General features: G+C 42.7%; 2 protein-coding genes across 4 annotated transcripts in view; both read left to right on the top strand.

Moving 5' to 3' along the window:
- The window catches only part of LOC106597630 (uncharacterized), a 1,694-nt gene extending 1,299 nt beyond the window's left edge, over positions 1-395 (top strand). For 2 of the 3 annotated variants that reach the window (XR_006757895.1, XM_045690848.1), the window contains one exon: positions 1-392. This exon is cut by the window's left edge. The gene's annotated coding sequence lies outside the window, so the exon portion shown is untranslated. The other variant, XR_006757894.1, reaches the window with a different exon arrangement.
- LOC106564315 (uncharacterized) overlaps positions 1-15,854 on the top strand; it is a 37,230-nt gene extending 21,376 nt beyond the window's left edge. The window contains exons 8-9 of the mRNA XM_045692060.1: positions 14,631-14,879; positions 14,976-15,854. Of these exons, the coding sequence (XP_045548016.1) occupies positions 14,631-14,879; positions 14,976-15,321 (595 nt within the window). The 3' untranslated portion in view covers positions 15,322-15,854. The remainder of the gene's footprint in view (positions 1-14,630; positions 14,880-14,975) is intronic.
- The last annotated feature ends 298 nt before the right edge of the window (positions 15,855-16,152 follow it).

Genomic DNA, 16,152 nt, shown 5'->3' with positions numbered 1-16,152 from the left:
CTCGGGCCCTGCCAATTGGCCGGGCACCAGCCGTTTGGTGGAGGCAATTTGCAGTCAGCTCTGCCAAATCCATCCCAGCGCCACGCAGTCTGCCGGCGTCAAAAAGAGCAGGTGGGCGCTCATTCTGGCAGACTACGTGGCCATCAGGGAGGCAGTGCTGAACAGCCCGAGGTTGATGGCCCAGACCAACCTTCAGCTCTTTGAGCTGAATCAAAGGACCATCAGTCAGTGGTAAGACATTAACTTATGGAAGACTTGTTACATAAAGCCATGTGACTAATGACAATCTGAGTGACAGCTTGCGTTTGTTTTCTCTACCTGTTTCAGGTACTCTCGGCGTCAGAAGGAGAGGGAGAGGATGGTGCTGCAGCAGGGATTGGGGCTCGCTGTTGCCCCCCAGCGTCACCGCCCAGCCCCTCCCTGAAGCCAAGCCCCTCCACTACCAGCGGGAGGGAATCCAGGCACCCTTCCCTTTCCCTACGCCGCCCCCCCCCCCCGGTCCCACGCCAGACCACCCAGCAAGGAGAGCCCGCCCAAGCGCCCATTCAGCCAGCCCACCTGGAGCAACAACCCCCCGCACTTCCCGGCCCCTCCCAAGCCCAAGGACAACATACGGGCTGCTCTTCACCTCCTCCAGTGCCAAGGACAACGGCTTGGAGGAGGAAGAGGATTGCGGACGACACAGAGTAGGTGACGGCCGGGAAGAGAAGGCAACGTGAGCATTACGTCTGCGCCAAATGCGGGTTGCCGAAGCGGCGGGAGACGGGCCACAGCCGCTTCGGCGGCATAGCGTTCTGCTCTGTGGCTGCGGGGGGTAAGACCGTGGCCCAGTGGCTGGCGGAAATGAAGGACGCTGAGGGGCGAGGTGAAGGACACTGAGCCACTGGCTGGGTGGTTGGACGTTTTTTTTTTTGTAAATAGTTCACTGTTCCCCTCTACCTGGACCGAGACCTTGAGCGCGGTGTAGAGGCTTGTGTGTTATGATGACCCTCAGAACTGCCTGTAGTCTATAAGACTACTGGTAGGGTCACCCATGGTAGGCAGTTCTGAGGCGAGACACCAGACTGACATCGGTCCGTTCCCAAGCAAAATGCATGTTTTAATTAGCACATTAACATTTTATTTACATAGTTCAATTAAAGGACTGTATAGCAAAGACAGACAGACAGGATAGTGATGAACCTGTAAAAAAACAAGGATAGACATTAAAATATACAAATCAAACATGATTTATCAATACATTTTCAAGTGAAAACTCAACTTTTTGGTAGAACTAATGTTTTTTTTTTCTACAGCAGTAGCTATAACACATGAATAGCTTACCTTTTGCTAGTATAGACATTTCTGTCCACAGGTCGGGCCAAGATGCACTAGCGCCAATGTTATACATACACATGACTGTTAAAAGAAATAGATAGAGCCTGTATGAATGCACACACAATATAATATATATATAACACGTCTAGTCAACCGACTTGTTTGACTACAGGGGCTACCCAAACTGTGTAATTTAATAACTTTCGTAGATCGCTAGCTACTGTAGGCGTACAACATTCAAAGTTTATTTGACCACTGACAATCCTGTAAATCCTTAGCTAACATCTATATCAACTCAAAGTTAGAATTCTATACTATTTAATTGTCTTCTCTTTCGTTTTTTGATGGCATGCGTTTGAAGTGTATGTAGTTGAATGCATTGTATGATATGTGGCAACCTGATGGTCATTGGGGCAAACGTGTCTTTCTATGTAAACTGAATTTAACTGCAAATGAAATAATAATCACCATAACCCCCAAACCCCCCACTGCTGTCCTCCTCCTAGCAGACCTATCAAGCAAACGTAATTTCCTTTATATGTATCTAATACGGTTATGCTGTCACTTGTCACTGCACTCATCAGTCATGATAAGTTTTTTTCTTGCCTACTAAAATGGAAAATCCAAGGTTCCGTTTCACACCCTCACAGGAGTTGGTTCTCAAGGCCACACCCAAGGCAGTAAAAGTGACAGCTGACGGCCCCCCTGCTTTTGGTGCTCAGGGCCCTCTTGTGAGGGCTAAGAAGTGGAAGGAAGTGAAGGCAGAGGCTCGAGCCTGCGTCGTCTCCGAGGGAGGTGACCCCGGTGCAGAGACGGTCATCCTGAGCCGGTGCACGGTTCAGTTCGGCAAGTACTGGGGTCAGACCTTCAAGTGGATGATGGAGAACGACGTGGGCTACATGGTGCACGTGGTAACAGTGCATCAGAAGGAGACGGAGCGAGAGCGCAGTGTTTCCCAGCATCCCCTGATGAGCCAACAAGGATGCCTTGACTTGCTACTCGTGCGCCTATCCGGCCTTCGCTGAGATGGTCAGGTTCAACAGGTAGCTAAAGTCCTCCCAGCCAGGTGAGTTTGTTTAATTCTCCTCATTGTATGTAATGTTAGGGTTTAACCAACTATTTGTTAGCATAACCTATATAAAATAACAGAGAAGAACCCAAGCCTCTACTATGATACCCAAGCCTCTACTATGACAGGCCCTCAGGGAGAGGGAACTAAGTTTGTCAAGTATTTAAAGAAGAACTTATGATGTCATTCCAGTTCTCTGTCTGCCCTGCGTGGTGTTTCAGTGAGCCCGTATATACGAACAACATACTTACCACTAAAGTGTTTGCATTAATTAAAGTACAAAGAAATGAGAAGTTACTCTGTGCTGACTATTTTGTTCTGATACCAGATTCGAATTGACGCGACCCAACAATTGGGGACCCCGACGTGATCTGGTACCGGGACTTCGCTGAGTATTGATCAGCCAATTGGACATCGCTGTCGTGGGACGGTGTGTTTCACAAAAAGTCATGACAACTAAAAACAGGTAAGCAGACACCTATTGTTATAATAACTAAAGATCTGCATATTGGCTTTATCCAAATTAATTTTGTGAAGCACCTGTTTGATGTAAGTGAACTAAATTATGAATTGTTATGAGTAGATAAGGAATATTATTGTGACATGCAAACCCGTGGTGAATGTGTTGTTATTACCTTGGTACCATAGAGTATTGTTCTACCGGCGAGATCCGTAACTTTGAGGGTACGGTTAGGATCGGAGAAAATACTGAAATCTCCCGGCGAGGTTTGTAACTACGAAGGTACGACTAGGATCGGGGATATAGGGAATAATTGAAATAGCAATTGCTACCGGCGAGGTTCGTAACTACGAAGGTACGGTTAGGTTCGGCGGAGTAATTCTTAGGAAAGGAGGTGAGGTTGTAGGCGAGGTAAAAGAGGAATAATAAATTAGGAATTTAAAGGCAAGAGAATAATAGTATAATAGAAGTTTGAAGATAAAATTAAATGCCCAAATTAGGTGTAGAATAAAAGGAGATATTTAACTGATTGAATTTATTGACGAAAAAGCATTAAAAGGACTGGAGGAATATTTTAGATAGGACCATAATTGTGGCTATTGGCAAGGCACATACTACGGGCGTGGCTAGGGTAGAAAAATATATGTTTTAAATGATGGGTTAAAGTTGGGACTAATGTGGAGACAAGGCAGGGAAACAGCATGTCGAGGGTTAGACATAGCCAGGGTATGGCTGTCTGAAGCCCGGATAAGAAGGCAAAAGGCAAGTGTAGAGAAAGAGAGAGAGAAAGTTTGAAGAAGGATATCAGCAGATTTTTTTATTTATTATTTGCGTGTGAGGTAGGTTTACTGACCAGTTAAAGTAACTTGTGTATGTGTGAGACCTAATAACTTATCTTATCAAAAGTCACAGTAGTAATTATTCCTAAATTCTGAGAAGGGGAAAAAGAGAGACAGAAACAACGAGGAAGAGAGCATAGGGTGAAAAAAAAATGGAAGTTACTAAGAAAGTTGAAAAGTAAGTTTGGCAATTTACAGGTTACTTTTAAGTCTTGGACATTTCATAATTGTGAAGCCGAAAGAGAAGAGAAAGTTGAAAAGTTGGTTTTACTCTTACGATAGAGGAAAGGCTGAACGTTGTTGGAGTAGAGGTTATATTTTTATTGTTTAGCTAACAATAGTGAATTTGAGCAGGAAGTAATGTATTCTAACATTATAATCGGTTTCCATTACGTGGGACAATGTCAGGTCAGTATATTCTAACATTATAATCTGTTTCCATTACGTGGGACAATGCCAGGTCAGTAAAGTGAATTGCAGGTGGAGTTAATTTTATTTTTACAGGGACGGTGCACATTAAACACAGTTGTGTATAATGGCAGGGTATTCCTAGCAAACAGAATGGGCCGGTTTGCAGACAAACTCAAGGGGTTTAAGGTTTTAAGCAATCTTGGGTTAAATTAGTCAAGTAGTATGTTAAAGTAGGGGAGTTTAATAGGTTTGAAGTACAGTATTGTATCCAAGGGTAGCGCACGTTCAATTAAGTATAAAACTAATGATTGGGGGGAGTACAATGGAATTATAAGTATTTTTAGGTTTTGTTTGTAGTTAACGTTTGGGTTTCTGAATCGGTGTAGTATAAGGAATGATGACTAAATGTTTGTGGTTATTTTGGAAAAAGGAGCGCTTAGCTCTATTTGGGAAAAATTCCTAGGGACCGGATATCTTAAAGGGGTATACACACATGGCATTTTGGAAGTTTTGTTTTCTGAGTTTTAATTAAGCACGTGAAATTCTTTTGATAGGGAATGTTCTGGGAACCTGGGATACAAAATGTAGATAAAGTTCTTAGCCTTCATTTGTCTAATGTAGTAAGAAATACGGTTCTGAAAGGGTGGTATGACTTTTGACCCCTCTGGTGACTTTTCCTTTTGTGGTCTGATCAGCCGCAATGAAAAGCCATTTGGATAGTGAATTCAAGGTCATTTGTAATACTAATACAGGAATTTGTATAACGGATAATTATGATGGAGTTAAAGTTCTTAGAAACAATTGATAATTTGAACCAATGAGAAGACTAAAAGGACAAAGCCTTAGACTAAGGATAGGCTTCCTTAAGTCTATTTTCCTAGAACAATAAGGGTATATTAATTTTCCTTTGTGGAGTAGTTCAGATTAGTCATTTTTAATCTGATTATGTTATTTGAATATCTTTTGACAAGTAGTAGTATTCTTGTACATTATCTAGCCAAGTTTATTTTCCCCTAGGTAGTCAGCTGTTGTTGAATTTAGTGGAAAAGATTTAATACAACAAGGCTGTGGAATTGATATAATAAGTATTATTATATTTGGCTATTGAACAAGGTCATTGAGTTAAGCAAGACAAGTTTAAATAATGGTAGACTTAGATTAATAGTATTATTATATTTTGTTGTGAATAGGTTTAATAATAGTAGACTTGTGTAAACAGGACAGAGATATATGACATCTGTAGGTGATCCAGGATTATTGAGGGTATTGAGATAAATTTAAGTAGATATGTAATATCTAGACAGGTTGATTTTTCTAGAAATTCAGGAGTGCAACAAGGGAGACCGGGAGATATTTAGTTAATATTTGGAAACAACCCATATTTAAAACTAACTTATGAGAAAGAGCGACAGACAGATAGAAGGAAGGGCAGATGGAGAAGTCCTCCCCTGCACTGCTGAGACCTTGATGGGTTGGAAGTAGCAGGAGGAGAGCATAAGCAAGGAAGAGAAGATAAAAGAGACAGAAGAATTAGATAACAGTTAATGAGTGGAGACCAGCATAGTTAAAATATAAACAGGTGAGGACAGAAATAATACTGGGATAGACAGAAAATACATAATAAGAATAGAAGATAGGAAGATAATTTAGTTTGGTTCGCTTAGTTAGTATATTAATTCATGGAAAGACTATCGGCTCCATTGGCATGTATTTTAGTTTTGATTTTAAGTTTATGTTTGGTAAATTCGCTAAGAGGAGATATGACTATTTACACAGACAAGCACATAGGCATTTAAAACCATACAAAGCAGCACAGATAAATCTTAAATAAGACATTTGACAGAGAATTGTTACAGGGTAGATAAGGATGAATGCCCCAGGGAGAATTGGACATGTGGAAAATGAAAGGGGGCAATCCTACAAGAGAAGGGCTGACATAAGAATAAATTACTAACCTTACCAAAGACATTTTTTAGATATGCAGCAATATTGATACATGGCTTGAGCATGTATAAATAGGGGGAGTATAGTAGAGCAGGTTAGGAAACACTTTGTGGCCTATTGGATAATGAACTACTTAAAACATTTTTTTTATAATAGATAAGTATATTACATGGGAAGAAGCGTTCCCAACTTACTGGGAGGATACGATTAGGGTAGTTGGTTAACTAGGATCTCTCTCTCTTTAAATAATGGATTACATTTTAGCTGATCAGGTAAATTATATAGAATGCCAGAGTTAGGGAGGCCAGAACAGGTAGACATAGAAGTTGAAGATATACTAACAGAACACATGAGAAGACTGTTTGTTAACCAAACCCGTATGTCCGAGATTTTGTGTCCAACAGGTGAATTACAGCAGAAGGTGATTCACTCAATCCAACCAGGAGACTGGGTGTGGATCCAGTCCCTGAGGACAAAAGAACTGGAAGCAGCCACAGTGGGAGGGGCCATACCAAGTGCTCCTGGTAACAGCCTTTGCGGTGAGAATAGCTGAAAGACCTACCTGGGTTCATATCACACATTGCGGGAGGGTAAGATACACTGACACTGTCGAACAATCACAGAGTTAGGAGAAGAACCCAATACCGATAAGGTTCGGGGGTTACCTCTCTAACGAAGATTCCCTAACCCGCCCGATCCTCACTGTGTGCGTTCATAGAAGTGAAAGTGTGGGTTGGCCTCTAGCCAGTGATATGTTCTCCGGGAGGGAGTGGGGCTTTACAGGGGTACTGGTCAGTCTGAGCTGTCTGATTGTGGGAGCCATATTCCTAATACACCATGAACCACTCGAGAAGTCAGAAAGTGGTAACTTGACCCATAGTGTAGAAGATGAGGAGTTTTTATGCCCTAGGTACAAAAGGTCACTCGATCTGGATAAAAAGGAAGTGAGAGTAGAGTTAGGGAAGGATGTCTCAATAGAGTTCTATGCAGACCAAATGGGGTCCCTAACCTCCTGGCAGTCTAGGACTCTGACTTCATGGGGAAGATATCTGTGTAGATCCCTGTGTAACTCATGGAATCAGGTCATAGCTCACACAGAGAGAGAAGGCTATGTCAATCCACACACCCAATATAGAAACAGATGGAGTATAGTGAAAGCCAGGGGTTTTGACTGCAATCCAGAGCAAGGGAAGTATTGCTTAAAGGTATGAATTACCATTAAAAGCGTAAAGAAAGAGGATTCAGGGTTATGGTATGTTGACTTTGACCAGACCAGTGTCGACACTACGGTACCATTCCGAGTAGTAGAGGTTAGGACAGGATACCAGTTGTACCCCTGATAAAACGGACATTCCTCGTGTAGTCATTCAGAGCCAAGGACCGGTGAGGATAGTTCAGACGAAAGATCTTAAGGAAGTGATTGAGGAGGAGACTTGGTTTGGGGATTCCAACCTATGGCTGGAATGGATTCAGTATACAGCTAGATCAGTAGCTAAAGAAGAATGTTATGGCTGCGCAACAGCCAAAACCTCAGTTGACAACCATCCCCTTTCCACTCGATGGAATTGATTTACCAAGGGGAATGGCCTGTATGGTAAAGCTGGTCATGAAGGCAGGGAAGCCAGACAATAACAGTTGTACTGATCTGCATTATCTGTATCCTATGTGCCCATTAGATCCAGACTTCCCCCTTTCACAGTCACAGGAGGAGACTATTATTGTATGGCTTGACACAATATACACGGACGGGATGTAGGGGAAGTGAGAACACGCAAAAGAACAGAGAGGGAGAAGGAGTGTTCCGTCTGGGTCCTTAGACGATAGAGCTTACATTGATAGCATTGGGGTTCCAAGGGGGGTGCCTAATGAGTTTAAAGCTAGGAATCAGATATTGGCTGGATTAGAATCAAGCATCTTCTGGTGGTCAACCCTCAATAGAAATGTAGATTGGATAAATTATATTTATTATAACCAACAGCAGTTCATCAACTATACTAGAGATGCGATAAAAGGATTAGCAGAACAGACAGAGGCAACTAGTTTGATGGCTTGGCAGAATAGAATAGCATTGGATATGTTACTGGTGGAGAAGGGTGGTGTGTGTGTGTGATATTCGGATCAATGTGCTGTACTTTCATCCCAAATAACACAGCTCCAGATGGATCAGTGGCCAAGGCCCTGGCAGGTTTAACCACATTGGCTAACGAGTTAGTAGAGAACTCTGGGGTGGATACCTCACTGACTGGGTGATGCGATGGTATGTTTGGAAAAATTGAAAAATGTTATAATCACTGTGTTGTGGGCTTCTTTCACCGGTATGAGTGTGTTGATATTGTGTGATTGATGAATATATGCCAAGTATGAAAGTTTTAATCACCAGAATTCTGGAGAGATTGATAACGGAGCAGATGGTGAGGTACGGATCGAGTCCAAGTTCAGACCTGTGGGACGGCTGCCTGTATAATCCCTTGCTTAAGAAAGTCTCTTACAGATGTTGTCAGAGCTGCAGGACCAGTATGAGGCTACGGGTGCGGACAGGATAAAGTAATGGGCGTGCGTCTTTTGTGTTTTCTATGTTCATCTCAAACGTTCCCTCTGCTGTGTCTCACACAGATATGTCAGGAGCATGAGGACGCAGACACCCCGTTATCCTGGGAGTGCGATGGCCGCCTTGATCGACTACATTCAGCGCAGAGACTAGGAGGGGGTAGCTGCTGTGTCCAGGCCCGCCGCAGCCAGCACCACCCCCGCCAGCACCACCCGGCCCAAGAGTGCGGCTACGTAAATGTTACATATCATCTTAAAGGAAAATATAATTCAATTTGTTCCACACAGTTGGAAATTATGACATATTTGCTATGTTTTGTTTTCAAAGGCTTCTTGGTCCTGCGATCTCTGCGTTCCTTTCAAGGCGCTCTCTCGACCAGGTGAGCTGCAGGCGAAGATGAAGAAATAGGGGTGTCTTTCCCTCGACCAGCACTGCCACCAACAGATCAATCGGACGCAGAGCTGGTCAAAGCTGCTGCTGACATAGACACATGTATGTTTTTACGTCACTATTAATTGACATAGGAAATTCGATACGTTTTGATAAGTATTCAGTTAAAGTTTGCTGACATATTAAAGTGTGTTAAATTTGTCGCTATCGTCAGCCCAAGGAAATGTATTGGTAAGAGTCATCTGGGTTTAGAGAAGAGTCACTGCATGTATGAACTATTAACTGAATCACTGTTATCTTCATTTGTAATATGTCTGTCCATTCATGCTTGCATTTATTTTATTTATTAATTCATTCATTTAACCTATTTATTTCTGTCACTGCAAAAGCCGTAGCCCTACAGGTCCCCCGATCGCTCCCGCGGCCTCTGCCCCCAACTGACCAAGCCCCGGTTCCTGCCCCGGTTCCTATAATTACTCCACATTGTTAAGATATTAAACACTATACCAAATTGGACAGCTAGCGTCCCACATACCCCAGAGAGGTTAACACTAGTATATAGATTCCTAAAAACAGTAGTGCAACACTAAATCAATGACGATATAATTTTCAATTGTCTTTTTTTGTACATTTGTGGACATTTGCGAACATGTGCATGGCTCCCGTTGATGACCTCACAGCATTAACACAATTTAGAAAATAAATACAATACAATAGTTCACTCTTAAAAGTAGTGCAACACATCTCAAAATAACCTTAAAACAATGAATTATAATAAATATGAGGGATTTTCGGTGAAATACATAAGGTATATGTTATACCTGTAAAACGTACGTAGCATTTGCTTCGGCACAGGTGTTGTGCTGAAAATCTCCCCTCTGCCAGAATCCTCCCCTTCGCGTTCTTCATTGCTGCGACTTGATTGCTAGTTGTCGTTTCTGCTCTCCACTCCTTTGTCAGTTTAGCGTACATTTCACTGATCTTAGTAGCAGAAAGCATTTTTGTCTGAAGTTTTCGGTTTGGCTATTTGTTTCAAGTGTATGTTGCGGTTCTAGCTTGTATGGCGCCCTGGGCGAACCCCCCTTCAGCGCCCGCCCCGCCCACACCCGGGAGCGCCCCTTGTCGCCCCCGGCAAGATGCCCCTGGGCGGCTGCCTAAGTCGCCTGTACCTAAATCCGCTACTGATTTTTGTATTAGTCTATAAATAAATCTCTTTGCCAAAAATCGTCACATCTCCAATGTCTTATTCAACTAGTATTTTTGAAAGTGTAAGGATAATAATTCATAGTTGTTCTGAAATGTTTATTGCTTGCCAACATTTTACTCCCTCCTCTATGTTTAATATAACACACATACATTCATTATTAATTTTGGTTGCCTATCCTGACGTGAAGTTTGTTCTATAGAAAGTATTTGACTCTGATGTGTGTCACAGAAAGTATTTGACTCGAGCCACAAAATTAAAAGGGGGGGGGATTCTGGCAGGGGGATTTTCGGCACAACACCGGTACCTAACTTACTTGATGTTAGCTAGCACACAGTAAAAACTGGAGAGTGTTTTTTCTGGAGTTAAAATTATTTTCCTCTCAAGTAGTGAAATTAAATAATTTTAGAGTGTAATTATTACCAGTGGCCGCTGGAGTGGGAGCAAAAATACAGATTCAATTATATTGGAGTAAAACAGCATGACCATGCCCACTAATGTTGGTTAAATTTGGATTTTTCCGCCATTGTCAAGTGTCTGGTGAATGGAAAGAGTGGACCGATCGAGAGCGTGGATCTGCCGAACATCAGAAGTCATTCACAGAACCACAGAATTACTTCATTTCTATACTTAATTAGAATTCCAGGTAAGTTCACTGTTATTGGTTAACTTTGTGTGCAAATTAAAAGTGTTGAGCAACATTACAGCTAGCTAGCATTGTAGAGTAGGCTTACTGTTACTGCACGATTTGCATAGTCAGATGCAAATGTGAGCATCTAGCAAGAGCTAATTAGCTAGCTAGCTTCAGTAACTTTAAGTTATACCACTTTTAGTGGTTTATGGACAGTATGTACACCCGGTGGATCGGTGCATCACCTGTTTTACATTTTCAACAGAGCGGTATTGGCTATTATCAGTAGCTAGCGGACTTTACTGACTACTGCCAGCGCAACATGTGTTTTACTCTGAAAAGCGAGCTGTTAGCAGCAGTTGGTCTGTGCTATGTGTGTTTCACTCAAGTTTAGAGTTATTAGACAGTTTTTAGCGGCAGTTCGGTCGGGTGCAACACGTGCAGAGCTGAGACTCAGTGATGCCAAATTAGCAACTCAGTCGCTATATTTAGCGAGTATTCAGACCCCTCTAATGACACATTTTCAAAACAATCGACTAGCAACAAATCTAGCGACTTTTTCTGTTGTTATTGGAGCCTAACATGAAAGCACATATCGTTCTTACTCTTCTCAACGAGCAGCGGGTGCTGCCGTGAGCCCCGTCCCAAAGCACTCACATGCGGCCCAGTCCTCGCGCAGCAGTCCCCCCCCCCCCCCAGCTGCAGTCAGAGCAGGAGATGTTCTGCCCTCCGCGTCCAGACTGCAAATGAATCAAGCATGCGGGAAGCCGCCGCTGGCTCATATAAATGTAAAATGTCCTTTGTCTAAAATAAATTACTGCATTTGGCTCACACAGCCTCAGTCACTTACTCACCTTGTCCACTGTGTGTGTGCCTATCTGTGACATAAGCTAAACATCTAGCTGGCTAGCTCATCATGTCTCAGTCTAAACTGTACACTCAAAAATACAGAAAGGAGTGGTAATCAAACCCTGAATTCAAAGGCTGGTTGAAGCCGTTTATTGGAGATGATACACGGGCATACTGCCTGTATTGTAAGGCTGATTTCTACGCCAAACTTAGCGATGTAAAAAAACACATGACAACTCAAAAACATACTCAAAAGGCAAAGCCTTATAACAGTTCCACCCAAAACAAGCTGCCATTTATGGTTAAAAAAAATTGACTCTGCAAAAAAGGCTGAGGCCACCATCGCTGAACACTGTTCCATGCTGGCATGTGATCACATTGGAGAAGCATGTAGAGCTGCTTTCTCTGACTCCACTGCTGCTACCCACTTCAAAATGCACAGGACAAAGTTCACAGAAATGATTAATGGTGTTCTAGCACCATACTTTCTGAAAAAGTTGGTCGCAGATGTGGGTGACCAGCGTTTCAGCCTCCTCCTCGATGTGTGTTTCTAAGTACCTGGGGGTTGTGATAAGGTACTTTGACACCAAGCAGGCAATTGTATCAACATTTCTGGGGCTTGTTGAGTTGGAGGGAGGAGATGCCAAATCTATAGCCCGTGCTGTTGTGGCTTTCCTCGAAGTGTCGTCTTAAAAAAGAGAAACTCCTGGGGATAGGGACTGACGGGGATTAACAATGGGGTCCATAAAGTGCTGAAGGAGGAGTATGGCCTCAAATATCTGGTTCTTATTCGCTGTGTGTGCCACTCTCTGCAGCTTGCTGTAAATCATGCTTCCAATGACACCATCCCCCGTAGTGTGGAGTACTTGGTACGAGAGACTTACAACTGGTTTTCGTGCAATCTGAGCCAGGGAATCTTCTTTGCTTTCTGTTGCTTATCTGTTTCAAATCTTTGGCTAACCTCATTGGCTAGTTGCATTTGTTGCGCTTTTGGTTGCAGAGACTGATTGGTCAAATTGCAAATTACGCCACCAACGGGATTCTTATCTGTTATTCATGTCCCGCCTCCCCCAAAATCCACGGAGAAATTCTGTGCAGTTAGTTCTCCATCATTCCGAGTACTTGTGAGAAAGATAGTTGCAAAGGTCACGTTAGATATATATTTCATCGCGTATTTCGGAACACAATTGTGTATTTAGGTGAATTAAGGTGAGTTTCAGTCGTTGTTTTTTGTTGTCATAACGGATTTCAGGAAACATTTGTGTATTTACATGAAATATTGTGAGTTTCAGTCGTCGTCGTAAAGGTAAGGTTAGCTATATTTCATGGCGTATTTCGGAACACAGTTGTGTATTCAGGTGAATTAATGTGAATTATGTGTGTCGCTAGCTAATAATGTGTAATAAAGGGTGGTAATAATTGATAGTTAGCTGGCTAACTAGTTAACGTTATATATTTAGATATTCAGCCAATGTAGTTCACGTGCAGTGTTAACCTCTATGGGCTAGGTGGGACGCTTGCGTCCCACTTACTCAACAGCCAGTGTAATCCCGTGGCGCGTTATTCAAATTCCTCAAAAATGCAAAAACTTCAATTTTTCAAACATATGACTATTTTACAGCATTTTAAAGACAAGACTCTCGTTAATCTAACCACACTGTCCGATTTCAAAAAGGCTTTTCAACGAAAGGAAAACATTAGATTATGTCAGCAGAGTACCCAGCCAGAAATAATCAGACACCCATTTTTCAAGCTAGCATATAATGTCACATAAACCAAAACGACAGCTAAATGCAGCACTAACCTTTGATGATCTTCATCAGATGACAACCCTAGGACATTATGTTATACAATACATGCATGTTTTGTTCAATCAAGTTCATATTTATATCAAAAAACAGCTTTTTACATTAGCATGTGACTAGCATGTGACTAGCATTCCCACCGAACACTGCCGGTGAATTTACTAAATTACTCACGATAAACGTTCACAAAAAGCATAACAATTATTTTAAGAATTATAGATACAGAACTCCTCTATGCACTCGATATGTCCGATTTTAAAATAGATTTTTGGTGAAAGCACATTTTGCAATATTCTAAGTACATAGCCCGGCATCACGGGCTAGCTATTTAGACACCCGGCAAGTTTAGCACTCACCAATATCAGATTTACTATTATAAAAGATTGATTACCTTTTGTTGTCTTCGTCAGAATGCACTCCCAGGACTGCTACTTCAATAACAAATGTTGGTTTGGTCCAAAATAATCCATCGTTATATCCGAATAGCGGCGTTTTGTTCGTGCGTCCCAGACACTATCTGAAATGGTAAATCAGGGTCGCGCGCATGGCGCAATTCGTGACAAAAAAAATCTAAATATTCCATTACCGTACTTCGAAGCATGTCAACCGTTGTTTAAAATCCATTTTTATGCCATTTTTCTCGTAAAAAAGCGATAATATTCCGACCGGGAATCTCCTTTTAGCTAAACATAGGAAAGTAAACAAAGCTTTCGGTCGACGCGGGCACGAGCCTGAGTCTCACAGTACTGTAAGCAGCCACTACCCAAACGCGCTACTTTTTTTCAGCCAGAGCCTGCAAAGCCACGATTCAGCTTTTTACCGCCTTCTGAGACCCTATGGCAGCCGTAGGAAGTGTCACGGGACAGCTAAGATCCTCACTCTTCAATAAACAGAGACAAGAAGAACGACACCTTGTCAGACAGGCCACTTCCTGCATGAAACCTTGTCAGGTTTTTGCCTGCCAAATGAGTTCTGTTATACTCACAGACACCATTCAAACAGTTTTAGAAACTTTAGGGTGTTTTCTATCCATATGTAATAAGTATATTCATATTCTAGGTACTGGGTAGGAGTGGTAACCAGATTAAATCGGGTACGTTTTTTTATCCAGCCGTGAAAATACTGTCCCCTAGCCATAACAGGTTAACTTAATCTACCTTCAGCTCCCTGCTTGGCCAAGGCTCTGGACCTGCTCAGTGGCCCAACACCAGCAGGACAGTGGAGGCCATTTTTGTGGAGCTGTGCCACAAGCACCCTGCTGGCAAGACGGTTCTTGGTAACCGGGTCAACAGGTGGGGTGCTATCCTGGGGGACTACAGGAGGATCAGGACCATGGTGCTGGGCAGCCCAAACCTGAATACACACACAAGGCTGCAACTGTTTGAGGTCAACAAGCTGACCTTGACACAGTGGTAAGTTTTAAAGAATATGTTGGTATATTTTATGTGTAGTTCACTGGTTGACAGTGTTCCTGATAACAATTAACATTTTCCATGTTTTTCACACAGGTACAACAAACGGATATCCTCTATGGAGAGAGTGGCCCTGCACCAGACCCAGGACAGCATGACTGCAGAGAGGGAGGAGTCAGGCCCCTTCCACGCTGCAGTAAGGAGCACTTCACCGCTGCCAGGCCCATCAACCAGCAGCACCTACCAGCTGCCAGAGGACAGAACGGGGCAGGCTACACAGCGTGGCAGAGCAGCAACTAGTCAGCCACTGCCACCTCTACCGCCACCAGTCTCCCAAGAGCGCCCTCGACCTCCACTCTTCCCCCTCCTCCTGCTGGACCCAAGGTCTCCAGGACCACCGAATGGAGGAGGAAGAAGAAGCTGGAGTCTGGCATTACAGTAAGAGCGCACAAGCCATACGAAGGCTATAAGTGCTCTAAATGTGGCAAGCCAAAAACTTCTGAATTTGGACACAGTATGTACGGTAATGTGAGATTCTGTGCCGCTACCTCTGGTGGCCAAACTGTTGAGGAGTGGCTGGCACTCATGAGGGCCCAGCATGGTGCTAGCAAAGGCCAGTAAACTGACTGACTGACTGGTGTGTAAAGTAGTTTTTGTACATATGTTCTTTGTTGCTTTGTTTTTTTATGACATTGATTGTTTGTACCTTTTTAGCTCATTTAAAATTCTTAACTTGTTAACAAAGTGTGTGTGTATTATGCTGTGTTGTTTCACACTTGACATTCCCTGTGAAATAAATAACTTTTTCTCCCTTGGAATTCATTTAGATTTATTGTCATACACTGTCTTTAAAGTTTAATAAACACACTGTTTGCAGCACAGAAAAAACAGGCAAGTTCTACTGAGACATTTGAGATGACCAGCAGATACTATAGGTGACAGCAGGGAGTCAACCACCCCCAGCCCCCCAATCGACGCCCACTAATCTGATTGGTTGCTTCACACCTTCACTTGTTGATGTTTGGGAGAGTCTCAGGGATAGTCTCAGTTTGCAAAGAACTATTATTCAAGATGGATACAGTTTTCAATAGGCCAGCCTATAGAAATGTTATCGATGCTGTATATAACTCTACAGACCGTGAACAAAGAAGGTAACTTGTTTTAACATTATTTTTCATATCTGAATATTTGTTATCTACCCTTTTCAGTGTATCTGCTATTTATAATTCTGACAGCTACATAGGCTGGATAAGGCAGCTCAACACCTTGCCTG

Source organism: Salmo salar, chromosome ssa12 (assembly GCF_905237065.1).
Source record: "Salmo salar chromosome ssa12, Ssal_v3.1, whole genome shotgun sequence".
NCBI lineage: Eukaryota > Metazoa > Chordata > Actinopteri > Salmoniformes > Salmonidae > Salmo > Salmo salar.
Note: the sequence above shows the minus strand (reverse complement) of the source record. Positions and strands in the feature narration are given on the sequence as shown.